General features: G+C 38.5%; 1 protein-coding gene across 1 annotated transcript in view; it reads right to left on the minus strand.

Annotated features, from left to right (window-relative positions):
* Window positions 1-1,612: 1,612 nt before the first annotated feature.
* Window positions 1,613-27,717, minus strand: part of GOLM1 (golgi membrane protein 1) — a 34,068-nt gene continuing 7,963 nt past the window's right edge. The window contains exons 3-10 of the mRNA XM_082301648.1: window positions 26,259-26,438; window positions 17,910-17,964; window positions 16,828-16,930; window positions 11,174-11,300; window positions 6,057-6,186; window positions 4,556-4,843; window positions 2,336-2,449; window positions 1,613-2,010 (exon numbers count right to left, since the gene is read on the minus strand). Coding sequence (XP_082157774.1) covers window positions 1,946-2,010; window positions 2,336-2,449; window positions 4,556-4,843; window positions 6,057-6,186; window positions 11,174-11,300; window positions 16,828-16,930; window positions 17,910-17,964; window positions 26,259-26,438 — 1,062 coding nt within the window. The 3' untranslated portion in view covers window positions 1,613-1,945. The remainder of the gene's footprint in view (window positions 2,011-2,335; window positions 2,450-4,555; window positions 4,844-6,056; window positions 6,187-11,173; window positions 11,301-16,827; window positions 16,931-17,909; window positions 17,965-26,258; window positions 26,439-27,717) is intronic.

Here is a 27,717-nt window from a genome sequence, read left to right on the forward strand (position 1 = left end):
CACTGTCTGTTTTATACTGTTAGAATATATGCTTTTTAACAATCAATATTAAATTCCTGATCAACTTACATCTCAGCTGTATAATTGTTTGCAGTTTCAGTTCTAGGAAAATGCTCAGAAGATGAGTAAATATTTTTACCTAAATTTTGGGTAAACACTTTGATGTTAAAACATGCCACTATTTGAAAAAAAAAAAATCCCAATAACCCAAGTTTCCCAGGTTTCCCAATACTTGTCAGAACAGATGCTCATTCCTCTTCTCCTGCTTAAAAGCATTTTTTTTTTCCCTGCTCTGTTGACTGTAGTAGCCCAGACCAGTTAAGGCTTACTTAAATGGTGAAAAACTGCTAGTGAACTGTTTGTGTTTAGGCTTAATAGGCATCATTTGACTTAAAACTCTTGACCTTCACTTGATGACAACTAGTACTCTTTTCATATACAAAAGAACCAGCCTTCCACTTGTGTATTTCAATATCTTAAGGTACAGCAGCTATAAACTAGTACACTGAAGAACGACACACCAGAAAAGGAGTTGAAAAGGGAAATGCTTTAAGGGAAAGCAAAAACAAATTGTCTTTTCTTAAATGGAATGCTGATTGGCAAGTTAGTCACAGCTGTCTGCTGTTGCGCAGTCTTGAGAAAAGTTGGTTCATACTCACAAAGACTGCTCCAAACACAGGTGTCAGTCTTGGGAGCAGATGCAAATATAAAAATTTCTTCAAACCAGCTGGCTACACATGCTGGTTGGACCACAGTTAAGGGTGCCGTAGTTGTAAGTAGAGGGTGTTTCTATCTTCCTGCAAGTAAACTAGTTTCTAATTTACATTGAACAAATTGCAGTAAAGAAAAAGACTGCAGAACATTAACAAGATGATACATTGTGATTAACATAGGACTTTACAACAACTAAAGTTTCACCTGTGGGAGACACTGCCATGTCTTCTAAATGCATAGTCTGGTTACCTCCTTCGGAAGTCCAGCAGAGAAGATTAGTCATGTTGAACAGCTGAGACTGCTGTTGTACAAGGCAAGCATTTGCATTCCTTTTTCCTTTTCACAGAAGATAGTGGCTGGGTGGGGTAAAGGGTAGTTGTAGCACACAATTTCAGAGGGCTTCTGTCATGAAAAGTTTATGAGTTTGAATTTTTACACTAAACTTCTGCAAGTTAGTGGTAACTGGACCAAACTGTAGTACCGACCTTGTGGAGTCCAACAACGCTTTCAGAAAAATCTTCCTGGCTAACCTCTTAATAAGAAGCTCCTATTGGCAGAATCCTTTTTGGTTTGGTTTTTTTTTTTAACTTGGAAACTAAGAACACATCCTAACAGTGTAATCTAGGAATTTAATTTAGAAGGCCCAGGTAAATACATCATTCTGCACAGTATCTGAGGACTACAGTTGCACTTTCTCAGTTTGTGTTGCAGTAAAAAGGTGCTAGAACAGGCACAAGGGTAGATTGCAGCATGGACTGGTTTCCATACTTCCCATGTTTTGTTACAGTAACAGAGCTCCTTCTTAAGTTCTTAAAACTAAGCTGGGGATTTCTCTACTGTGCATTGCTCAGGGAAGAGATCCATCCTTGGCAGAGGACTGCTCCTCATTTACCACCAATCCACATGTACCGTTACTGTAGTATGACATGCTGTAGTATGACTAAGGTAGGCAACTTCAAAGTTACCACCTTTATTGCTGCCTGATTTCAATTTTATAATTGATAGGAAGGAGAAAGTCATTGCAGAGGTCAAACTGCTTTGAAACAAGCCTCCAGAGATTTACCTTTTTCCCCACTGCAACAGTACTAAAACTTCACAAGAAAATACTACTTCATTTGGGCCCTAAGTCAAGCCTTTAGAAGACAATCAAAACCTTCTAAGATCACTTTGTTCAGATCATTGCTGCATTTAGATGAAGAGGTAACTAGGCTGTATCATGAACTTCCTTTGTTCACAACTTCTGTTGTCCTTCACCATGGTCAGGTAAGTGGTTCTTCGTATCTTCAGGGTTTTGAACTAATGAGGGGAAAAAAAGAAAAAAGTACAGAAAACTCTTTAAGAGGCCGAAGTTCTTCATATAGAAAGTTGTTCTATCTAGAAAACAACAGGAGAAATTTTGTAAGGACTGTTAAATACTGTGTAGTACAGTAAAGTACCATACCCCCCACTAAAGAGTAGGTTCAGTGGTGCTATACAGAAAATAGGTCACACTGTAAACATGAGGGAAAGTTCAAAAAACAAATTAGCTAAGTATAGCTTGCTACAGGATGCCATGCAAAATATGATCTTAATATTTTCAGCATGTGATATTTGGTTTAAAACTGGTTTTTTTCTTTTTTACCATTTTCAATCCCTGCAAGTGCCGCTTGCTTGTCTGTTTCTGATTCAGCTTCATTCACATCTAAATTGTAATCAGCATCCTTGTCCTGGTTCACTGCTTCCTGTTCCTGTTTGTCTGGAAGAAGATTAAAATGAAACAGTTTTATGCTATACCATAAGGTCATCTTCACACAGAAAGAGTGACTGTAAACATCTTCCACAGAATTACTTTGCTGCTGAATGAATTGCTGTTCAGAGTAGGTTTTTATATTATTTTTCCTTTGAAGTGTTATATTTCAGAGCAACTTTGGCTGTAAATCCTGTTAAAAGAACTAGATAAAATACAGAATCTTTTGGGATTTGGAAAGCATAGCTAAATCAGCCAGCACTCAGATGGACATAAAGAGCATTAAACAATTTCAGAATACATTGAAGGACAGCCTAAGGAAGAGCAAAACCTGAAGCCATTGCTGAAAACTCAACTGTGATGTTCTGATGTTGCTTTTAAATGTATTACCACCACCACCAAAACACGTCAGCTTCCCCCCTTCTTGTTTTAGGTTGTCCAGCAAGTGGAATGCTATGACTATAGTGTACAGTGTTTTATGATGTGCTAAGTTGTCATGGAAGCACTTTACTCCAGAAGAGATTTTCTTCACGCAGTCATTAACTCCTCTCAAGCAACATTTATTGACTATCATAACATTTCGTTAGATAGATGACTTGGACATGAATGGAAACATTGCTGATTGCCAAACTACTATCCTTATTTTTCCAATAATCAACCTGAAAAAATCGTAACAGCAGAGAGGTGTAAGCAAACCCCACTTAAGATGGATCACAGCCTCTGTTCTAAATATTCTTAAGCCTTCCAGTTAGTAAGTGGCTAAGAAACAGGCTTGAAAATTGTAAGCCTTATGTCATTCAGACCACCACATCAAATAGATTTTTATAGTTATAGACCTAAAAGTCTGAAAATTTCAGAAGCAGCTTCTCTTGAAAAAGAGGATGCCCAGAGAATACTGAAGAAGTCTTTCTATCTTAAGCTCCTCTGGCTACAAGGAACCTGTGCAGTAAAATATAACAATATAAAATATAAAAAATATAAAATATAAAAAATAACAATAAATCCTGAAGAACATCTTCCTAGTCTTTTCAGCTCACAGAAACGCAGACCTTTGAAACTGACCTTTCCTGGGCTGCATGGCAGAGATTTTCCTTGCACTAATTGTGGGTTGATTTTTTCTGTTAAAATTGAAACAGTTTAGGCAACTTGTAATTACATCTCTTTGGGGTAAAGCCTGCTCTGGCCAGCATCTTTTTGGACCAGCTGGAAAAATACTGCTTTAGTAATGCAGAGGAGATTACTTATCCCTGCCAAGTTAGCAATGTTAACATTGATAACTTAAATTCTAAGGATGTATTTACTAGAAAAGCATAAACAGCATTTTTTTGTGGGCATCAATTCCTGCTCTGACTGCCATAAGGCTTCCTTTTGATTACTTTGGGCTACTGAGACCAAATCCCTCAAGACAGAGGAATGTGTAGACATTGGTCAGGTTTAGACACAGCATCAATACTCTGCTGCTTGGTGCTGTTGAGATGTGTAGTTCAGGGTCACTTGATAGATGCCAGAAACTGGCACCTCTACAATATCTGATCCATGTTCTTGAAGACTCACAATAATAAACTTCAGATACCTGAAGTCTGAGTTATGAGTTTTACTCATGGTAGCTTATTTTGAAAGGAATAGCTATTTATATATAAATATATTTATAAATATGTATTTATACTATATACTTTATTTATGTAAAAAGACTAACTGCAAAACATCCATGTGTAAGTAACTCTCTTCTCATCAGTGCTTTGCATGGTTAACATCTCACTCATCCTTTTTAGAGGCATCATATTTTTTTAAAGCCCTAATACCAAAAAGTTTTGGGGCTAATTTCCCTAAATGCTCTGTAGAGCTAATAGAGAGACAGTAGGGCTGTTACGGTGATGCAGAGGAACTCAGTGTGGCAGCTTCATGTTGCACGATCAGCAGCCTCCATCTTTACTCATGAACTGCAGGTGATTGCTGGGGACTGACACCTTCCACATCACACTGACCTTTATGAAAACTTGTACTAAGTCTGGCCAGCTTCCACCACTGTTGCAGAAATCATGCCCTACTCCACACTTTCATTTCTTTACTTTTCATTTTGTTACTGTTTATAACAATACATGACATGCTACAAACCAGCCTTCCCAGGGGACAAGTCATCCTGCTTAGCATCGAAATTTAGGAGCTGTTCCCTCTCAACTTCCTCACTGGCAGCCTGCTCTGCTGCCAGCTGTAACGTATCTTGTCCAGCTACATGTTTCTCATCCTCAGGTGGATTTGGCTCCTTCTCTGACTCAGGCAGCATCTCCTTGTGACCTGCAGCAGCCTCGAGTGACTCTTGTGGTTTTTTCAACTGACTAGAAAGCTGCTCCTCTTCTGCCTTAGGCTCCTGTTTTCTGGCGTCAGTTAGGCTGTCTGTTCTTTCTGAAAATAACAAAAATGATTCTGAATGGAAAAAACCAATGCCTTTCAGTGGTGGCACAAGTTAAAAACTTTTAATAAATAATGCTTTATATTTCTCATTAAATTCTTGGTTTTCCTCTGAAAGAATATCTTCCAGTCACATCAGTTCCAGAGACAAGAGGAAGACAATTCATGTTTTTCCTGCTGGGAACAGCTAAAGAAGGGAACTTTATTTACTGTCAACAGATTCATGCTTCTACCTCGTTAAAATTTTGGTACATGTGGTTAATAAATTGTGCAAGTGAAACAGAGAAATTTAAATAAAATTGCAGTGTCCTATATAAGCATCAGGTTTCTGTGTGTTACATCTTGTTACCAACAATAAAATTGATTTGGTGTTCAAAAGTAGCTCAGGACAAAGCATCACATAGGCAGATTTGTACATATCCAAGTCTGTTCTTATTTTTAAACATGAAGAGGGAAGTGCAGGAGTGCTATAATTTTTAGTTAACATTAACATATCTCTTTCTTCCCCATGTATCTACACTTGTAATTAAAAAAAAAAAATTCCCAAATAAACTTGTAGACGTTGTCTTCAGTTGCTAGATCTCTGAAATGAGAGTTGCATGCTCACACCACTGTAATTTAAGATAGCATGTAAGAATAATTAAATTTAAGAATTGAATTTGTATCACACACACTACTATGCAAGATTGACACACAAGGATATATCCATTCAAATTAATAGTTTCTGAAGTTTAGTGCCAAAAGGAACCATTAGGTTAACTAATATAAACGCATGTATCATTTTCCTTACTTGCAATTTGCTCAATGACAACACATGGGAAGTGTGAATGTGTGTTTCTTGTAAGCTTAACTTTCAGGTATTCCACAAGGAGGAGAGGTACCAGGCTGAATATGTCAAACTTTTTAAGAAAGCAAATTTTAAGTATCCTTGAAAATTATTCCTTCCAAAAGTTGGGTATTTTCTTCATATTAAACGAGGAACATGATTCCAGAACTGTAAATATTTCCATTTTCCTTTATGTGCAACATGCCAACTACAACAAAACTGAACCAACAGAAATCCTAGCAAGTTTTCTTTCAGCTTGATGTTCAAACTTTTGGTGTCACTTTTTTATCTTAATCTTGTGTACAAAAATGTTTCTAAATGTTCAATTAAATTACACCCATTCTTAGCCAGTTGTTAGTGAGACAGGGATTTCCATCTCACCTTTAGCCTGCATCAGGTCTGTCTTTCTTACTGTAGGTACTGCTTTAGGAACATCCTCACTGGTTTTCTGCTGTTCCAAGTCAGCCTGCTTGAACTCTGTTTCCTTCAAGGCTGGCAGTTGAGTATCAACCTATAAAGTGAATGTACGCAGATAAGCACTGTCTATATAACTGCACCTGGATTTGGAAAGGTGGGAAAATATTGTAACACCCTTGTAAATATTTGGACTGAAATTTTTATTGGTGATGGAAGTACCATACAATTCTGAATATGCAGTAATGCTTCTATATAACAGCATGGCACATCAGGAGAATTTTAACATACCTTATTTAACTGCAGCTAATGACAAGATTACTGGTCTTGGTTATTCTCGGAGTGTCACAGAACAGTAACACCACACATTTATCCACTGTTGCTCTGCTACTGTGTCAGCGGAGCAAATAAACAGATGCCATTAACTATTAATAGTCTACAGGGCAGGAAAACTGAGTTTGGTCACCATTACACTTCAACTAAGTAAGGCTTGTATGGAACTGGTCTGTAACTATGTTAAATGCAGGATTAAGAAAAGAAAAACAAAAATTAACCAACTGGACAATAACACCTTTTTAACATGACACAGCTTGCTTAAGAATGTATTAAATTCTGGTGCTAGACTGCTGTAAGCATCTGACCCACTTAGATATTAAATCTAAGATGTACACCATCTTGAAGATCTTCCAAACTGGCAATTGAAATTCTATGTATGACTTTCACTTACACTGGCATTGGCTCCCTCATGTGGCCGTGGCCTCCCTGTATGTCAGTGTTGGCATGTTTGCCTACTTGAGGCCCTTTCCATCTCCTCCCCATCTCTGGATCTAGTGGTTGGCAGTCTGTGCTTGGTGCTGTCTCCTTCAGTGGATCCCCTCATCTCTAGCATGGGGAACAGGGAGCTCAGGAATGCCACGTCACCACCTCCCCATAAATGACTCCCAGACTATATGAATTAAGTATTTGGGGGTGTAGGTTTGTGTTAGACCTTTTGAGAGACACAGAACTCAACTTAGGATTCACCATTAGTTTCAAGTGAAAATCAAAGACGGTCAGTGAACTGAGGGATGTACCCAGGGGCTTTCAGACAGGTGACATTAAGAACACCCATCCTCTAGGAGGGGAATCTGGAGCTGCCTGTAGAGAATGGTGATTCTCCAGATACAGCATGTTTCTGCGGTTGAGTGGAGGTAGAAGAGGTTTGAAAAGATAGGGTGGCCATGCTTCACCTAACAGCCCCATGGCTCATATGGTACCCCTTGTGGCACCCAGGCTCTTCTCTTCATGGTCATTGCTCAAGCAGTCAAGACCCTGCCTGCCCTGATAAATGGAGTTATTCTTTCCCCAGTGTCATCTTAGAAACACTTAATGAGGGTGCAAAGCCAGGGCCAGTGGGGAAAGAGCAGAGCTGAGCTCTTTGTAGAGGAATTTATGAGAATGATCAAAGAGAAAGACTTGAGAAGAAAAAGAAAACAAGAAGCTCTGATATGAGGCTTGCTTGGGATTACCCGCCTGGCAGCCCTGCATCAGTGACTTCAGTGGGACAAAGAAGCTACAGTTGATTGCTCCAAACAAATGTCTGCTTACTTCCATGGTCACTGGAAACCAGAGAGCTCTCCCAGTCATCTTGCTGCATTACCATCACTGCTCTCTACAGCTACTCCAAAGGAGGTAGTGGTATTGAGGTGGAGGTCAGCTGCTTCTCCCAGGTAACAACAGACAGGACAATGGGAAACAGCCCCAAGCTGCACCAGAAGAGGTTTAGATTGGATATCAGGAATTTTTTTTTCACTAAAAGAGTGGTCAGGCATTGGAACAGGTCCAAGTGGAGGAATCACCACTCCTGGAAGTTTTCAAAAGGTGTGCCACAAAAATTTGCCATTTGGAGACATGGCTGAATGGTGAACACAGCGGTGCTGGGTTAACAGCTGGACTTGATGATGTTAGAGGTCTTTTCTGACCTTAATGATGTTATGAATTCTGTAATTGGCAGAGAGCTATGTCAATTGAATTCATGCAAACACTGAACATGAAATATGCATGGAGCCCATTTTGTTCCATACCAGTTTTGGTGAACAAAACCCAGAATGTTACAAAACCATTTGTTCTATGGGGATTTTTTGTTGCATTTTTATTTTTGTTTCATTTACAAAAAGGGAAAAAAAAGCAAACTATGCAGAGAAGGAACAAGCATGTGCACATTTGGAGATACAAACCTCTTTATATCTGGTACCATATAAATGAATGGGCAATCTTACGGTATAGGAAGTCCCACAAGTGACAGGATTGTTTTCTGTTACCAATTGTCTTTAAGACTGTAGCTTTCCATTTATCTATGGAGGGCAGTAAAACAGTATGTTGTCAAATGTTCATTCAGTCATTTGGAAAAATGACTGCAGAAAGAAGTAGCTAAGTCACCAAGAAGGCAGAGTTGTAGCACGAGTACTTGGCTGTTTTGAAAAGCATTTCATTTCCATCAAAGCCAGGCAGAACTAGACCTTTTCGTGTCAACACCATGAAGTCCAGTACCAACAACTAATCTAGCACTGACTCTTATGAAAGCTTGATAAGCAAATGTTACTGCAGAATACTTGGTTATTGCAGTAATGATATTCAGGAGAACTCCATCTTCCTTCAATCAGTAAAATAAAAATGCTGTATTTAAAAATGGTTCTGTTTTATAAATAATTCAGCTCCTTGAGATCACTCTCTACAGTAGAAATAATCAGAAACTGAACATCAGACCATTTTTCACTTTATGTTGGGCATGAATTCTTCTGCAAAAATACTTAGCCTGGACTTAATGGCAAGAAATTACCTCTTAATTACACATGCAGAATCCCTTTACTTATCTTAAATTTCTAGCTTAGTAATTTTTAATGTCAAATAGATTCAAAGAGTATATGCTGATTTTTTCTAAAGTTGAAGTAGTTGGATAAAAAGATAGTAATTGAACATGTTGTGTTTTCCTCAGCCAAGAAGTATATCTTGATATTTAGTATCATTCCTCAAATTACAGAGCTCTAAGTAAAGCTGTTTAGTTATTGACTGACCAACACTCCATTTTCTTTTTAGGTCAGACTTTTCTGTTACATAAGCACATACGTCTTACAATCAGGAATTATTCCAGCTTAAAACACTGGATAAAAACATACATAGACTTTGTCAGGGTTCTCTTGCACTAACTATAACTAAGTATGCTTTTATAAAAGCAAAAAGATGAAATTCTTGGGCAAGCAAACAACTGAGGAAGTTACAGCTTGGCCAAAGAAACACAGATACTAGGGAATACAAGCAGCCAGAAATTATTTAGGAATATATATGTAAATATATAGTATCAGTTAGCTCATCTGAGATCATCCCATTTACATATAAAAAGGAGAAGAGAAAACCTGCCCTTCCTTACAGATTATCTGCTTTGAGTCAAAATTGCCTCCAGCTATGCACCTTATTGCAGGAGACTGAAATTGCCCTGCAGAGGGGCTTCAGTCAAACTCCTCAGATTCCTCTCCTAAGATGATTTATCTTCCAAACTGGAAATGTTAAAAGAAAAACAAAAATGCAACAAACACACAAACAAATAAACAAAGAAAAGGAATGTAGTCCAAGTAATTGTAATTAAAATCTGCTGCAAAACCACATTAAAAATTAAGTTGATTGCCTCTATATTAGGGTCTTCCCTAGAACAAATTTCTTAAACAGGATGCATTTGACAAACTAATGTATCATCTCCAAATGATGAGGGGTTTATGTACTTACAACGATATATTGTTACTTTTTATCTACTTATTTGATACTGTTTATAAAAACTATTGACAAGAGCTGTAACTTTTATTTTAAGGCATAACTGGATAGCATTTCCAGTTTCTAATGCTTCATTCACATTGCAGCTCTCACACAATGCACGTTCCCAGGATAAAAGGTCACACACTTCAGTAGTTCTGTTTTCCCCTTTTTACATAAAGGACTGGACACAGACTGAAACATTACCTATGGGAATCTCTAGGCAGAGGTTTTAGCCATTTTCTCACATCCTTTTTCAGCTCTTTGTAGAACCAATATTCATTCCTCAATGCTTTACCCTTTCCACTTCTAAAGTCATCAAATTTAGCCTTTTCCTAGACAAAGAGAAAAGGCTATATTCCACCAAATCCCCACTGCCTTTGTAATCAGAGTTGGCCACCCAGCTAGAGGAAAAGGCCCCACTGCTGTCACATGTAAAAAGTCTAACTTCTGTAACCTCTGTTTCTTTGGTAAGCCTGAAGAAAGGGCTATTTTGGTACAGAAATTAATCAAGTGCTTTCTCATCCAAGAGCTTGATTGCATCTTTCCAGGGCTGTCCATATCAAGCTTAACCAGTCAAATTCTATCCCTGACCAAATCCCACATCCATGAAGAAGCATCAATAAATCACGTGCCAAGACAACAGAATGAACTGAAATTTCTGTTTCTTGGGATTTTCTCCCACCCTCTGCACCCCAGGAGAAAAAGCCAGCTGACATGCAGCCACCCTATTTGCCAAGCCTGCCCTACCCCAGTGAGCCTTCAATAGGTACAATGAATTTGTGGTTCTTTGTCTCAGAATATCCAACAGCAAGCAGTGCAGACACTTTATTATCCCTTAATTCCTACAGTAAAATGCTCACATAAAGGATTTCTGTGAAAATTCATAGCTGGTGAACCTTGGACTACAATATTCAGGGTGTGCTGCTTCTCTGAAGAGATTCACAATTTATCCTCATCTTTAACACACAAAGCAACCAAGTACTTTAACAAAGTCAAAAGGTGCTGTTACCAAAGTTCAGTCGTGTAAATATTCCTTAATGGACCCCACACCACTCTCAGCATCACCTCTCAAATTCTGCCCATCTCAGAGACACAGTGATTTGGAGTCTCCTTCAGGACATCTCCTTGTTCTGTCCTTGAAATTGCCTCATTTCCCATAGATCAGAAACACTCAACAAATGCTGAAGTAGTGAAAAACTTAATGAGATGGGCTAATGCTAGTAGGAAATAACAGAAAGGTAAAGAAACATTTAAGAACTACACAGAAAAGCATTTTCAAGAAATTATCCAAACCATACCTGGCTGTCTTCTGTGAAGTCTTTTTTTTCTTTGATTTGTGGTACATCAGGACTCTTTTTTGTAAGCTCATCTATCCTTTCTTCACATTGTTCTTCTAATTCTTTCATCTGGTTGATGCACTGTGACCTGAAAAAACATGAACAAGACTGTTAACTCTCATCCACACTCTTCTAAAATGTACTTTTGCAAAATTACCTAATTCTTTTTTTCATATATCTATTTTTTTCTTTATGGTTTTAGAAGTCACTGGGGAAAAATGAGGCATTCACCTAAGTCCTAAGGACAAATTCACAGTGCAGGCAAGTTCTATTAGAATAAATTAATTTAAAGTACTTTTGTTTGACCAGCTCAACAAGCTACATGATTTTCTCTGTGTCTTTGCTAACCAGTCAAGTCCAGTTAAGTTAAAAACAATTTTGATCCTTGAAGCATTTCTAGTATGATTACAGAAATTCATATTTTGATTTTAGCCAGAAAGAGGAAACAGAAAAGTACCAGCTGAAAAAGAAAACAGGTGTAATCTACTGTTAGCAAACTGAACACCCTTTCTCAATATTTCAGCAAAGCGCAGTGCTGCAAGATATAGCAAAACATATGTACAGAAATGGAGTTCATTACTAGCTACTATAAGTTCTGGAAGGAACATATCCTAAAGATGCAAGCACTGTGTATCTTTTACATACTTTTAATAGTTACACAGCACCATAACTTTGTGACAGCAGGGGTCTTCTATCTGCATCTCTACAGCCTGCTTTCCCTCACAGCTCTGTAACTCCTTGGCAAGGCCTGCTGTTTGCAGCAGTGCTTTTCCTAAAGCTGCCAGGGCAGTGTTTTCCCCTTCTGTGGATGTGTTGGAGATCCTGCACAAAGCCCAGGAGTTTTGTCAACCTCAGTTTCTCAGGGCAAGTGGCCACAGTCAGGGCAAGATCCTCCTTTCTCTCCTACTCTCTTCAGAAGTTGTTTTATAGCTTTCAGTTTACATCAGAGGAAAAATAAGACCTAGTGAATAACAAAGCAAGATAAGCATTACCCCATAATACACATGCAGAAGTCTTAGAAACTAGTCATCATGTAACTCCAAGTATGCTCTGACCCCACTATGAACAGGAACAGCAGTTTGTTTGAGAGGATCCCAATGGTAAGAGCATCACACTAGGGGAAAATGTGATAAAAAATCACCATCACTGTCTGTACTCACTGCCTTGGAGAGCCTGCCCAAGGAAGAGCAGGCTCTTGGCTGGGGACCCCATTTGCTTTTCCCTGCTGGTCTAGCAGCAAAGAAGTCTTCTGGGATTTTGAAACCTTTTCTCCTTTCTCTCTCTCCTTTGTTTTTTCCACTCAAAGGTAACTTCCAGTTTTTACATATACAATCAGCTACAGACCTTGCAAACACATCTTTCTGCATTCAAAATCTTTTTCAGCAACCTTTGTAGAACAGCATGGTCAACATACTGCAAGTTTCTCATCCCCCTCACTAAGACTAAGAAGGCAGGTAAATTTCCCCTGATTCTGGCTCTGACCAGTGTTACTAAGAGTGTCAGTACCTTCCGTGCAACAGCAGCTGGTTCAGACAGGCATATTGCAGTTTCTCAAGCTGCAAATAAGCTACATAATCCGAAGGAGTTCTTGGGGTACGTGCACTCTACCACAGCAAGTAACTCATTTGTACTGCACTTTCACCTGTCTCCACCTCTACTTTTCAAAAGCAAAAAATCCCTTCTGTAGTTCGCACCCACAAAGGAAGAACAGTAGCAGACAGATAGGCTATGAACTGACAAATTAATTACCTTCATTACAATTTCTTGTTGACTAGACATTATTCTAAAGCCTGATTTGATAATGCTAATACCTGGAAGAGTCACCAAAATAAGCAGTGCTTCAAACTGGTGAACATCAGAGACAGTAAAACAGCATAGGCTTGAATTATGCACACTTTCAGTATTTTCTAGGAAATAAAAGGACATATTAATTGTCTGCATCTCAGTTTGCAAGCTTGAGAAAGATGCAGAACACAGACAACCTGAAGTCAGAGCATTTGTGAAAGGTTGCACTTTCATCTCACATAGCACATGAAAATAAAATTCATTTAACGTTTGTCACAAATCCTCACCATTTAAAATTTATTATCTGTAACAGAATTCTTTTATACTGTACTCATGCATACAAGAACTTCTCGAGTACAGGGACAGCATTAGTTTCTCCACCTCATCCCATCACCAGGACATTTCAAATGTGCAAACCTACTGCTCTTAAACTCAGTCTCTGTAGCATGTTTTCTCCTTCACTACATAGTTAATTCTGTGACACAGAGCTCACCTGCACACACACAAAGGAGCCCAAATAATACCCTCCACAGCTGCTTCCAGGCCCATCAAAGGAGCCACCAGCCCATCCAAGGATGATCTCCATGAGCCTAAGCACAGAGGCACAAGCAAACTGAGAAGGAGGGACAGCCTGTCTAGACCACCCCCACAGCATGTTTTGCACTAGCAGACACTCACTCTCACAGGAGAGGGATGAGGCTATCAGTGTTGTCTGTGCTCATGCTTCACCTGACAGCCTACAGATCTGCTCACAGGAACAGATGTGCAGCCTCTCCCCTCCTGGGCTGCTGGATTTGCCAATCCCCAGCATGAGAAACAGAGTATCTTTGTTCTCCAGGAGCATCTATCAACCTCCTCCTTTCAGCCCCACCAAAAAAGGTTACTCCTGCACTCACACTCTTGCACTTTTAAGGTCTGCAAATATCAAACTAATTATCAGACCTTTTACACGTAGCAAGATTTCTAAAAAAGCAGTTATGTAACAACCAAAGGTCTTGGGAATAAAAATGTATTTGAATATTGGAATGTATTCAATAATGATTTCAAAAGATCAGTCCAGAGGCTTCTGTTTCATTCTGGCTGCTGCAGGAGAGAAGGGTCAGTGTGCCAGTGAACCTTTGCTGCAGAAGCTCTAGCCATGACCAGACAGCACTGGGCACAGTGTGCACCAAAGGTATGTTGTGAAGTCAACTGCTGAGGAATGCACACTCCTTTGGCACACAACACCAGTAAGGTCAGATAATTCCTGCTGGCTTCTGCACTGAAAACACTAAGCTTGTTCAAAAAAATGGTAAGATGAAACTTCAAGACTTGGGTAAAAGAAGAAACAAGGATTTTTTTTTTTTTCCTACGGTCACAGATTTTGTTCTTATGCATTCCATATTCACAGCTGCTCTTACCACTGTCTTCTACAGAGTAGTTACTGAATGTTTAAATTGAGCGATTTACAACGTGCTGTTTGAAAAACGCAATTGATTTCTGTCATCTTTTTGTAACATTTTCAATTATACAAATAATATTGTCCCTCAGTTTTTGCACTGGGCATAGTGTACTTGCTACCTAAGGTGCAAAACCTTCAACCATACAAATCCAGGTAAAAGGAAGAAGCACATAATCAGGTCTAATGCCTCCTCCTGGCAAGGCAGACGAACAGAGAGGTAACACAGTGGTTTATTCCAAATGTGGAGGGGAGGAAGGAAGACAGATTAAAAATAACATTTGGAATCTTTCTAATAATTGTTATTTTCCTAGGCCCACAATCATATTGGGAAAAGCTTGTTTGCAATCATTTAAAGTGACAGTATTAAGTGAGCATAAAATAAAGAGGAACATATGTAGCCAAGTACTATCAAATATCCATTTCTGCAATTACCAGAACACCACAACAGAGACATATTAACATTCCAACATCCTCCCTAAAGGTACACAACAAGCAACATTTTAAAAACACATTTATACATGTTCCTCCTAGAATTGTGTGAATGCTGCACAGTACCCAAGCTATAAATTATTTCATGAAAATTTGAGTGCTACGCTTGTTTTCCTCACTTCAACTCTCAGGAAAAGAATCTATAAATAGAAAATGAACATTGAAGTATTATGCAACAAAGCTAGTGAAGATAGCATAGCTCCTTGGCTGAGATAACTGCCTTTACAGACTCCCATAGAGACTCTCTAGGAACTGGTACAGCTGTCTCAGGACCAGCTGGAGACAGATCAGCTAACTGAGTCCCTGTTCAGCTACCACATGGTTGATCTATCATGTCTCTACACCTACCCTGATAAAAGCAAACCCACCTTTACTATCAAGCTTAGCTTTTCACCTTGAGCCAGCCCAGACCTTGGAGTATGCTGTCTGAATACAACCTTCCTTTGTTAAATGACGAGGGATTCTTTATGGTACACTACCACAAACAGGGGTGCTCTGTCAGTGATTTCCTCAACAGAGCCATGCTTGTAGGCACCAGACATGGGTGATAAACCAGAAGACATACTCACTACATTTTCCTTGTATTATTTCCCTGCATGTGTATATCAAGCCAGTGCTCCATGGGTGTACCTCTCATGTGGAGCACAACCGTCCAGCACACAGATATATTTGTGCTATATCCAGATCTATTTGTTTCTGCTGATCTTAGACTTAAAAGGAAGACACTGGCAAACAGGTTCACTGACTAACACAGAACTATCAACAGAGGTCCATGAGTCTCAGGTCTGTCATTTAACTAAACAGCAAATAGATGGTGCTTAACAACCATGGTACACAACAAACACAGAGTGGGAAAAAGCCCCTTAACACACTAGCAACACAGCTTATTGAAAGGCAGGTACAAACTAAGGTTTCCAACTTCCTTCTACTTTTCTGTTAGACGTCTTAAATTACAGCTCCACTAATATAATCTATCTTATTTACATAAGTAATAATTCAAAAAAAAAGGTCACAACCAATTGGTAATCAGTAAGTATTACAGAAGCACTAACATTAATCCTTAATTCTAAGGAGGTGGAAAAACAGAAGAAAATACTTCAAGATTAGCCTGCAGAATTCAAGTTCTTTGAGTTTCATGGTCCACTTTTAGTCATAATTTTTACAAAACCTGGCTAAACAATGGCTGCTGAAAAAATACCTATCACTACAACAATTACACTCTCGATGGAACATCATTATGAGAACACGCAAACAGCAAATTTTATTGCTTTTTTCTATTTGTGCACAAGGGGGAAGATCCTATAGGGTGTGAAGGCAGGTGGAGGAAACAAGGACATTACTGAGCAGAAAGGACTGAGGAGAAATTCTTAGAAATACCAGAAATGTGTATTTAGTGTAAGGATACGGATAAGTACTTTTGTTCAGCTATCCATGCTTTACAATTCAGTGGGAAATCTCAAGAAAAAGCCATGACTAGGTACATCAAGTAAAACAGAACACATGAGTCTGATGGTACCAGAAATTCCCAAGACCTCTGGCAGCTCAATAAGGTACAGCTTCTCATCAGATGCTCCCCTATCTTAACGCAAACTTCTTCAGAGTTTAGCCTCTTCATGTTTCAATTTTCCCCCACAATTCTTAAGGGATAATATTGCTACCTTAATCCTCCTGCAATAGAAGGAACATCAAGAAGTGTGTGGACACAAAGATGAAAAATACTGCAAAGTTTATGCTCTTCTCCAAGATCAACTGTGAGCAATTTTAGAAGAGGTGTCAGATGTTACTTTCTCCTTAATAATGTATTTTAACTAACAGTACTATAGCTAACACAAGAGTACTCTGGGTTATAACCAAGTCACCTATAATTTGGGAAGTCATCTTTCCTAAAGAACATACTTACAGGTCATATGAGAACTTCCTCTGAAGGTTAGTCTGGTTCTTCTGAAACCAGAAAACATCCAGCTGTAGCTTCCCATATTCCGTCTGTAACTCTTTCAAGTGTTCTGATCAAAACAGAATTAAAATACATATTAAAATACACATACACCTATATATTCTACAACAGAAATATCAAACAACAAATCTATAGTAAGCATGCGAAATTAATCCATCTGTTATGCAAACTACACATCATACACAAATGCATAGATAATTGTTGAATTTATTCAACAAGGGTGCAGAGAATCTGGTAAGAACAACTTTTCAGCACAATATTTAGCAAGAACAGTACAATGTATATTTTTACCTACTTTTCCTCTTAAGGAATACACAGAACTGATTTGCAAACCCTGCTAAGTTGCAGTCTGGAAAATCTTTAAGTCTATGAAATCATAATCAGAACCCAGTATGAAACAGCATTCACATTTATCAGCCATATAAAGATGAGCTTGCAATGCTTCCCTGAATAACATGCAATTTATAGCCATGATCCTCAGCAACAGAGGCATCTATGATTCAGAGTTTTCTTCCTGATAGAAAGCTTTGTGAGAGGGTACCAGAAGGCAACACCACAACACACTTACTTGTTTATAGGATTCATTTCCAAGAACCTCCAGAGGAATACATTGCTAACAACAATTTTTGAAGCACAACCATGAATAGAAATGAATTAGACTGAGTTTTCTTATTTAATAAAGGACTTGTGAATTCCTCTGGTGCTAAAATGCATGACCCCACACCTCAGGGAAGAATGCAAGAATATGTTGCCAAGGAGAATGAAGAATAAATATATTAACTTACTTCTATTCTGTATTATATCAAAAGAGTCAGGAGTACTACATCAAGCACTACAAGGACTGTTGAGGCAGATTAGTCTGACACTTAACTGGAGTTATGCAGATGAAGTATCTAAGTCATGGCAGCTCCTGCACCACCCCCAGGACTTGAAGAAATGCAGCACTCTCAAAAGAAACATGCAAGTCTTAAAAAACAGGAAGCCTAAAAAACAGTAAGAGAGAGATTCACAGGGGTACTACAACGTACCTCGTAGACTCTGAATCAATCGATCATTTAGTGTGATGTTACTCATCAGCACTGCCTGAAAGAAGCAGAACAAAACGCAGTATTTTAATTGCAAAGGGCCTGTATTACCATTATAAACAACATCTATCAAAATACTTGTAACAAGATCTATTTTTTGTGTCACAGTTGTTAGTTTGTGCATCACAGTTGAACAAAAACTTTTAGCTGCTTTAGAGATCTACAATTGCAAACAACAAGTATTCATTTTAACCCAGATTTTCCAGTAATGGGGAGTGGGAGAAGATACCACTGCGCAAATAAAAAGAGGAAAAATTTAAAGGAATTTAAAGATACTACAATTGCTTGTCACTTTATTCTAGTTTAATATCATGACTGGAGTCAGCCAGACTTACTGTATTTATCTCCTGAAGGAAGAATACAACCTATCACAGCTCACTATCAATTACCCTCTCACTCAGGAATCAATACACCTGCATTCAGGCACGCAAAGATGAGCTATGAAAGTATTAATCATTCAGCATAAAGCAACTCCATGAAAGCAATGTGAAACTCTTGCATTGAATCCCTTTTCTACCTATCTTCTTGATTGCTTTCATGTTGGAGCAGCCTTCTTCCACTCCCTCACTTTGTTCTCCCTCTCATTCTGAAGAGGTAGTAAACATACAAACATTTTTCGTCTATTCTTCCATTAGTCTGTGTCTACTGTTTCATATACACACATACCCCAAAACATCTGAAAACTGAGTCAAGTCAAGCCTAAGTGAAATTATTCATATTCAACATTTAGCAAGTCTGATGCAGAAGAGTTCTTAAGAATACAAAAAAGAGATCCACCAGCTCTTCAGAAAAAATCCAGTCCAGTCTTAGGAAGGTATTTCTTAGGCTTTATTGCCAGTTCCGCTATTATCCTTGTCCTGGGAAACTTCAGTATTCTTCAAGGATCCCAGATGAGAATACATCAACTCCCCTGTTTCCCAAAGTTTCTGCTCTAGTATTGATGTGTGCGTATGTCCAAGCCTGAAAAGAAGTAACAGCACCCATTCTGTCTGCCCAAGTCACCCTGAAACACTGACAACATTGTCAGTGCCTTTCTTCACAAAGGCTACAGTAATAAAAGCCAGCTGATTAGATGAAGTGCAGCGTTAAATAAACCTGAGTGGCTAGCACCCACCAGAGTAGTAGATTTGTCTTTGGTTGACCCTTTAAAGAGTCCCACTTCACAGAGGTGGTCATTCAGCTGTTGCTAAGTATTTCTACACCATTCTATATGTGCAGCTGTTCTGTGAACGCCACCCTGAAACCTCAAGGAAAAACATCTTGCTCCTTTGTTAAAACGCAAATAGAAAATCAAAAAACAGTAATAAAAACATTTATGTAGGATTGTTTAATATATCTCCCTCTCCTTTCTCATAGGACAGCTAAATAAAAAATAAATTTGTTTTCACTGGTTATTGGGGAAAGGAAGTTAATGTTTCAGTGGAAATTCCAAGTTTTGCTAATGTGTGAACAATGTAGTCAGGTTGTTCCAGATTATCACCTTCAGGATAATACAGCATTGGCCATTATCAGAAACTGTCAATGGACTAGAAAAATCAGTATGATAGAGCAATTTTATGTTCTTACAGTTTTTTGGGGGCATTGTTGGTTTTGGTTCTTTTTATTGGGGGGACAATCTTTTTTATTGGGGGGAGGAGGGGTTGGTTGGGGGGTTTTTCTCCTTAAAATGAAATTTCTAAATGCCAGGACCACTTATGTGGCAGTACATCATACAAGTGTTACATGTTTTATACATTAGGACAATAATAACTGTGATTAGCTGAAGTGAAAAAAGTTATTTTCCACGTTAAAAAAATTCTCTTTGAATTACAACAGGGAAAAAAAGAAGTGTGCCTTTGTCTTTCTGGATTGCATATAAAACTTTATTTTGGCAATACCATACCTACTTCCTTGAACAGGTGGGCAAAAGTCCAGGAAAAACCCTGTTAAAATCTAGTTAGCTGTTTAACTTGAGCAGGAAATACTGTTTAATAATTTACAGGACAGTACTGCAACTGCCAGCTTCCAATCTCACTATGTCAATAACATCAGGCCTTCCATTCTTCCTCCTGTCATTCAAGTGTTGACTAATTTTCATCTTGTGGCTGTAAATTAAGCAAACATACTTTTGGGGTTTTATGCAGGTCAAGAATGAAAACTGCTGGGAAGCACTCAGCAGACACATGCCAATAGTCAGTTATAGAAAGAAACTCCCATTTTAAACTTCAATCAGCCCATGAAACAATAGCTATAATCCCCAGGAGCAAAATATCCAGCTTTTGGAAAATCACTCTATCACCATATCAAAATCTGATGTTCTGTGACAGAGTAACTCAGTAACATAGAACCAGCTTGTTGTATTTGTAAACATGTTTGCACAGAAGTCCTTATGACTATCAAAGAGGAAAAATATCAGTCTTTTGATTGAAGACAATGCTGTGGACAGCAGGTCTTCAGAAACCAAAACTCAAAAGTCACACTTCCCCCAGCAGTGAGGGAAAATACTTGCTCCAGCTGTACAGCAAATTTTTTATTCACAGCTGCCAAAGATTCACCACAGAACATGTCCGCATAAATCTTATTCTACTTAAGAAAGACAAAGCTAAAGTTACTGTTTCAAAATAAAAAAAAATAACACAGAAATATGCATGAGGAAGCTTTGAGAAAAATTATTTGAAATCTTTGTTTTGAGCACATACTTTGAACTATGTAAATGCACTTGATCAGAATAACGCCCAACAGTATTCTGCATACACACATTCCTTGGAGGAATTACCACAATAACTCCTCCAGCATTTGCTACTCTCAAGAACCAAGCTAACCCAAGCACACTGGGCTGACATATATGGTTTCTAACATTGACTGTATGTGGTGTGTAAAAAAGCATAATGAGACATTGCAACAGAAAAAAGAAAGCAAAGAATTTGATGAGTGTAAACACTAAAACTTAAGAAAAAAGAGGCTTTGCATTCACAAATACAGCTCAAAGGAGACAAAGCCACAGGATCAGTAACTCAGCTGGTAAGAACAAATCCAACCGTGAATAAATCAAGATGGGAAGCTAAGATTTATACATGCAGAAACAGCCATTTATAATTAATCAGGGAAAAGCAGGGCTCTCATTTCATTATTAACTCAAACTGATTGAAGTCCTTACAGCAAAGAAAAAGCGTGGTTCTGTCTTGCACACTCCCACGGCTCCCCACCACTACGCTGGCATTAGCATGAAAATAATGCTGGCAACACACTGATATTTTAGCTGCTGCTCAGTAGTGCTTACCCTAAGACAAGGACTTTCCCATTTCCCATGCTCTGCCAGCCAGCAGTTGCACACAAAACCAGGAGAAAGCTCAGTCAGGTGTCCCAAACTGGCAAAAGGGACATTCCATACCATTGAACGTCGGGACATAAAATAGGGGAGTTTGCCAGGAGGCACCGGTCACTGCTGGGGGGACAAGCTGGGCATCATTCAGCAGGTGCTGAGCAATTGGATTGTGCACGTCTTGTTTCTCTTGGGTTTTATTCCTCTCTCTCTGTTATCAAACTGTTCTTATCTCAGCCCACAGAGTTTTCTTCAAAAATGTAGGGGGACATGTGGGGAGTGAGTAAGTGACTGCATGGTATTTAGTTGCCAGCTGGGGTTAAAACATGACAACTAGCCACAAAAAGGCATTTTGGTTCCAGGCTAAGAGACCAACAGCTTAAGTGCATATTAGTATGTGGGGGGAAAGTTCATAAATAAGATACCAAAGGAAATATTTCTCTTTAAGGTTACTTGTTGTGCTGCACACTCATGTACACTTCAGTGGAGGCACATCAACTGAAGTAAGCCTGACAACAAATTTCAAGCTCAAAATGGAAAAGACACTGTTCATTTAAATCTGTTTCTCAATAAACTGAATTCCATTCAGAAATTCCATTTTTCCTCAATAAACGTAAAAAAACCCCACCCAACCAACAAAAGAACCTCAAACAAAAACCAACCAACCAACCAAACAACTCACACACCCAACAAAACCCAAACCCAAAAAACCACCTCTATTTCTGAAGAGTGGTTCTGTCAAAGATCTGAGACTCAACCTTGTTTCAAAGCCTGTGCTAAAAGCAATCTAGATTCTCTGTTTTGTCATGGAAGACACAAAGACATGCACACCATGACATGGTGCAGTTCTGCCTTTAAAACCACCAAAATTGCAAAGTTAGTTTCTTAAAATCTCAACACAAGAGGGTGGAATTTGACACACGTGAATCCAAAATTACTTTTACAGGTACAGGGCAACAGCAAGCAGATTGAAGAAAAAAGCCTTGTGAAACTGCAGGACTTTCACTGTACTGTTATGTTCAAATAAACCCCAAATAATAGACAATGGAAGCAGAACAAAATCCTATGATATGAGAATATTAATATAAAACTTCCATAGGTATAGCTAATGCAAATTCTGACTTTCTGTCCATTCATTTAGCTGTGAAGAGGTAACGCTTAAACTACATATACTCTAAATTCCTTCTTTCTAGTTCAGCTAGTCTCATCCTTTTTTTTTCTTCCCACCAGGTGAAGATATGTTTTGGACAGAAGTGATCTTTTAGACTTTTGCTGTACCAGTTATGAGTAAGCATACTGATTTCTCTTGCTAATCTAGTAATATTGTGCTATGGCAAATATGGGACATGAGGCAGTGCTTCCTTACCTCAAAGCTTTTCCAAAACTAGAAGATGCAATATTGTTTGGGTTGAAAAAAAAAAAGAATCAAAAGACAAAACACATATAGCCTTCAATAAAAAGGAAAAGGCACCTTTCTTCTCTCTCCCTGCAGACTACTGTAATTCCTTCTGAGTGGAGTTGACTCTGTGCATACCAATAGGTATTTTGTGTCAGAAGATTGTGCTGGGAATTGAAATTTTCCCAGAGGGAGGGGATCAGAGAGCAGCTGTGGCCAGTGTTAAAAGATACTCAGCAACAGGACACTGACATGCTTCACATAGAACGTACAAACCTTGGCCCTTCTCCTCAGTAAAACCAGATTTAGGTTGGAGATATATGTAAATCCAAAGAAAATTACCAACTGCAAAATCACGCTCTTGCAGTTAAGTGATATTGTTGTACTTATGCTCTTCAAAGAGACTTCTGTGGCTCTGTACATCCCAGAAGCCATGAGCCCTGAATAACAACCACAGAGAATATTATTCTTTACAAAATTGTTTACAGATTAGGAACAGCCCTTTTGCATTCCTGAACTGTGGTTATCAAGTGTTCAAGTAAGGTTACTTGATCTCTTCATTCTATTTCTGCATGGATTTCCAGAAGCCATTTCCTAAATCTGCACTAATCCTTAAAAGTTCAAGCAGGTTTTTTAAAGGCAGACTGGTGACAGTAGTGTTTTATACATACTCAGACCTAAGAAAATAATTACAATAGCAATTTTTCAGAATTATATTGGCTCAGTGAATGGTGAGCCCACCTGGTATAACAGGCTCAGACTACCTACTTTCTATGCCCTCATACTTCAAGTAGCACAGAGACACTTCTACTACAAAAGAACACAGATTTAACTCAAAGAGATTACCACACTGCTAGTAACAATGACTAACTGGGCACATACCTTACTGGTGTTTTAGTTTGGTATGAAAGTAAATCAGCACTATAATTATTATGTGTTTTATCAGCAGAGTAATAAAACACAGTGAGCAGAGATGAACTGCAATTACAATTGATCTCAAATGTTACTCAAGAGTTGCTTTTGGTTAGAAGATCAGATTGTGTAAGTATGCCTTGGATGTAAGTTTCTTCTATAGCCAGAAGAACCACAATTTCTTCCTGAAAAAGTGGGAGATTTGAGATGGACCAATCAGTCTTACACATGTGCTGAAAGCATTTTAATTTTTAAGAACAGCAAGAAGAACTAAGCAAAATCTCATTTATGACTCAAGAATCTCTAGTTAGTTATAGAGGTTGTAAAATACTTGTAAAATGAGTTGAGAGTCTTGGGATTTGGATCTGCATTCATTCTTCCTGACTAGGTAAATACTTGCTGCTAATCCTCACAGAGCAAATAAAGTTCAGTTCAAGGAACAAGCATCCCAGAATCAGAAAGACTGAATTCATTACTCTCCTCCCAGGGATCACATATTCCACTGGAATCCATTGAGCCAACCAACAAGGTTATGTGTGTGTACACAAGACATGAACATACAAAACACACTTATACATAGGTATAGATACACACAAACAAAAAAGCACTCAGAAAGAGTCTTATATTCCACATCCCTCTGTGGAATAGCCCCTGATCCTATACATCTTCTTCAGATAAAGGTCATTAGTGAGGAGAATTAAGTTTTTCCTCTCTTCCCTGCCACCGTATCAGAGGCATTCTTGAATTACAGTGGATGAATCCATGCCAACTTGGCTGATGTCTTCTTTTGACAAATGCACAGCTTTCCAGCAATACCACTGTCTTACCACATGGCTGCATATCTCTACAAGCCATTGCAATTCCAGGTGTGAATGTGTTGTCTCCCTCGCCTTTATCACCGACTCTTTCAGAAGAAAACAGCAAGATGCTTCAGAATAAAGACTTTCTTTTCCAGAAGCCACTCTGAGTCTTCCCCAGACACCACATTCCACCCCATGTCCAACAGCAGTTCTAGTTCTGTAAAATACTTTTCACCATTTCTCCTGGCATGGATGCCAGATTTAATGAACAGTTCCCACATGTCCTCTAGACTCAAAAACACCCCAAGGAAAGTGTATTGTGTGGTGCCACCTACCATTCATCTGATGCCAGAAATTTGAAACAAAAAGGTGGCACACCATGCTTGGCAGAAGCAACGTTTCATTCACTAAACTTCCTTAAAACTCTCTCAGCATCTGTCCATTTTGCTAGCCTGTGCTATAAACTCTGTGGCCAGCCCTTACAGTTTCAGTGCCTTTTAGTAACTCTGGCTATATCTACTTACAGAAAGGAAGCATAATATTGCATCATATTTGCCCTTTTCTTACCTTTGATTTTTATTTTTTTCCACTCACGCATGTGTTTTCACTCCCTGTAGGACTGAAGTAGAATGCAAGAAAATGCCACAGCATTCAGTAGCAACACCCAATAATAGGAGGCAGAAGTAACAACAAGATTGATTACTCACTTGAATCCTGTCTGAATATTGAGGTATCATTTTAAAAAATACATAAACTAAAAAAATAAATAGACAAAACTATACCTCATATTTTTTAAGTATATGCAAAGACTGAACACAAAGAAGAGAGAAATTATCAAAGAAACATGTTTGTCTCAAATGAGGTAAAAAAGAATTGGTTTATTACTTCCTTGAAGACATGGGGTAAAGAATATTTCAAAATAAATTAATTGCATACGCCATTGATGAGCACATTCTACCTTCCACTTTTACTCAATTTTTGTTCCTCTATGTCCTTCAAATATTAAACTGGTGGTATTTTGCTCACACATCACATTTTGAGCAGCAAACCATTCCCTCACAGTGAACCTGCTACCTGAAAAGCACGTATTACCATCATGAGATGTGTCTGTTCAGCCTGCTGAACGTAATAGTCCTGGAAAACTGATCTATAAATTTCAGCCAAGAGACTCTACAGGAGAAGCAATTGCTAACTAAATGCTTCTGCTAATAGGGAGAAAAGTGATATTACTGACTAACAACTGCAATCAAAGCTGTATCAGGAACACAAGGAAAATATACAGCAAAACAGTTTGTAAGACACTACACAGCAGGAATCATACACACTACTATTTAAGTAGCTTTTTTCACATTCTTCACAAAGGAATTCCATTCCCCTGGCAAAGCTGAATTGTCAGGAGCAGTGCCATGAAAGTTTTACCTTCTCATGTCTTCCCAATACTACTGAGTTTTAGAGGCAGAAAGCCAAGGTGCCACAAAGTTTGTAATGCATTTAGAAATAAACATCAATCACTTACGCTTACAAATATTTGGGAATATATCTCTTGGAGCGTCTTCCTCTTTTTCTTCATTTTTAAAACATTAGTATACAGGAAAGAAAGCCAAGGGCCAATCCAAGTATGGTAACAATGATTTATAGAGGGGGTAAGAGTTTTATTCAGAACTGCAGAACTTGCAGCTTCTAGTATTTCTAAGCTATACAGCAAATGTTAAAACATGCATTCAAGGTCCATTTTCTCAATACCATACAATCATAAAACATTTTGCCACACTAACACTGACTGTACGCCCATCAGCTGCAACATGTGAGCAACACTTTCTGTTGCAGAGTGTGTCTTGGTAAACCACAGTCTCACAGACCACCGTGGCTAGAAAAAGCCCTACCTTCTCTTCCTGATGCACTCTGTTGGCATTCTCCATCTGAAAGCTGTGCAAGGACTGAATTTTGTCGATCTGCTGTCGTTGCTTCTCTAGCTCTCCTTGGAATTCATTCTTTTTTTGCTCCACAGCACCCCTCTCCGCTGCTGCCCTGCGGACTTTGCCTTCCAGATCCATGACTCGACCCTGAGGAAGAGCAGATTAGCCAAAGCAAACAGAAATGCTTCCCCCTTGCCAGAATCTTGTCCAATGTATTCAAGGAATAGCAAATTTCACAGCTCTAATAATGCCGGTATCATGGAAGTCCTGGGTCAGCCAGGGATACTTGTCATACACACAGAGACACAAACCTCCCAAGTTTTACATAAATTAACAGGAGTGCATATTTTGTAGGCACTGTCAAAATTTCACTTGAAGATAAAAAAAATGAAAAGCTCAGTACTTGAGCTTAAAAAAAAACCCAAATCAAAACATAAACATAAAAAAGATAGAGTCTACAATCTTTCTGAAGTACAAGGTCAAACAATTTTTTAAATGTAACCCATACAATTCTGACAGCTCTACACTTCTGTGTTGGTCCTACACTAACTCAGTGTGAAAACTCAGCTCTCAAATCAATCTGATTTCCTGTAAGAGCTAGAAAAAAGCAGACGGAGGACAATATTGCCCAACTTTTATATTAACAACTCACCGATGGCTATTACACAAAGACATGTATAAGAAAAATTCATTCATAAACAGAAAATCATCATTCTTCTTGATTGCTCAAAGAGCAGCTACAGTCAGAAGAAAATTCAACACCATCACATCCAGTACATACAAATAGAGAGACATAAGCTAAGGAATCAAGCCTGATGTTTTCACATTCTTTTCCCTTCCCCTCCACTTTTTTTTGTAAGTACTAAGTTAGTTTAGCAGGACATTGTTTCTAAACATTTTAGGTTAAAATTTTTCTTCAGCAGTGATTAGGAATACAAAAACATGGAAAGGGGTTGGAATATCAACAGAATCTACCCATATGAAAAAAGACCTGGTGATTCTAGGTGGATTAAAAATTAGATATAATAAAAAATGTGCATGTTCCAAGACTCCACGAACATGGACCAAACCTTCTTACACAACAGTTTGTAGAATATTATGTATTATGTAGCATATTATGACCCACCTACTCTGCTTCTCCACCACAGAAAGCAAGAAATGGGAGAGGAGGCAGAGAAAAAAAAAAGAAAAGAAGACTTGCAGTTTAGCTGGAATAGCAAGGAAAAACACTCATTCCATTTCAGTCGTAATAGCTGCAAAGTCTTGCCAACAAACAAATGGCTCTACAGAGTGCTTTAGAAGCCCCATCCATGTCTTCAGCTATGCTTTTATTCCATTCAGAGTGCATGACTAAGCACAAGTGAAGTAATTTTCAGGCTAACTTTGGCAGAAATGTACAAGATGGTACAGTACATCAGTAATAACA

This window comes from Coloeus monedula, assembly GCF_965178545.1.
Source record: "Coloeus monedula genome assembly, chromosome: Z".
In the NCBI taxonomy this organism is placed as follows: domain Eukaryota; kingdom Metazoa; phylum Chordata; class Aves; order Passeriformes; family Corvidae; genus Coloeus; species Coloeus monedula.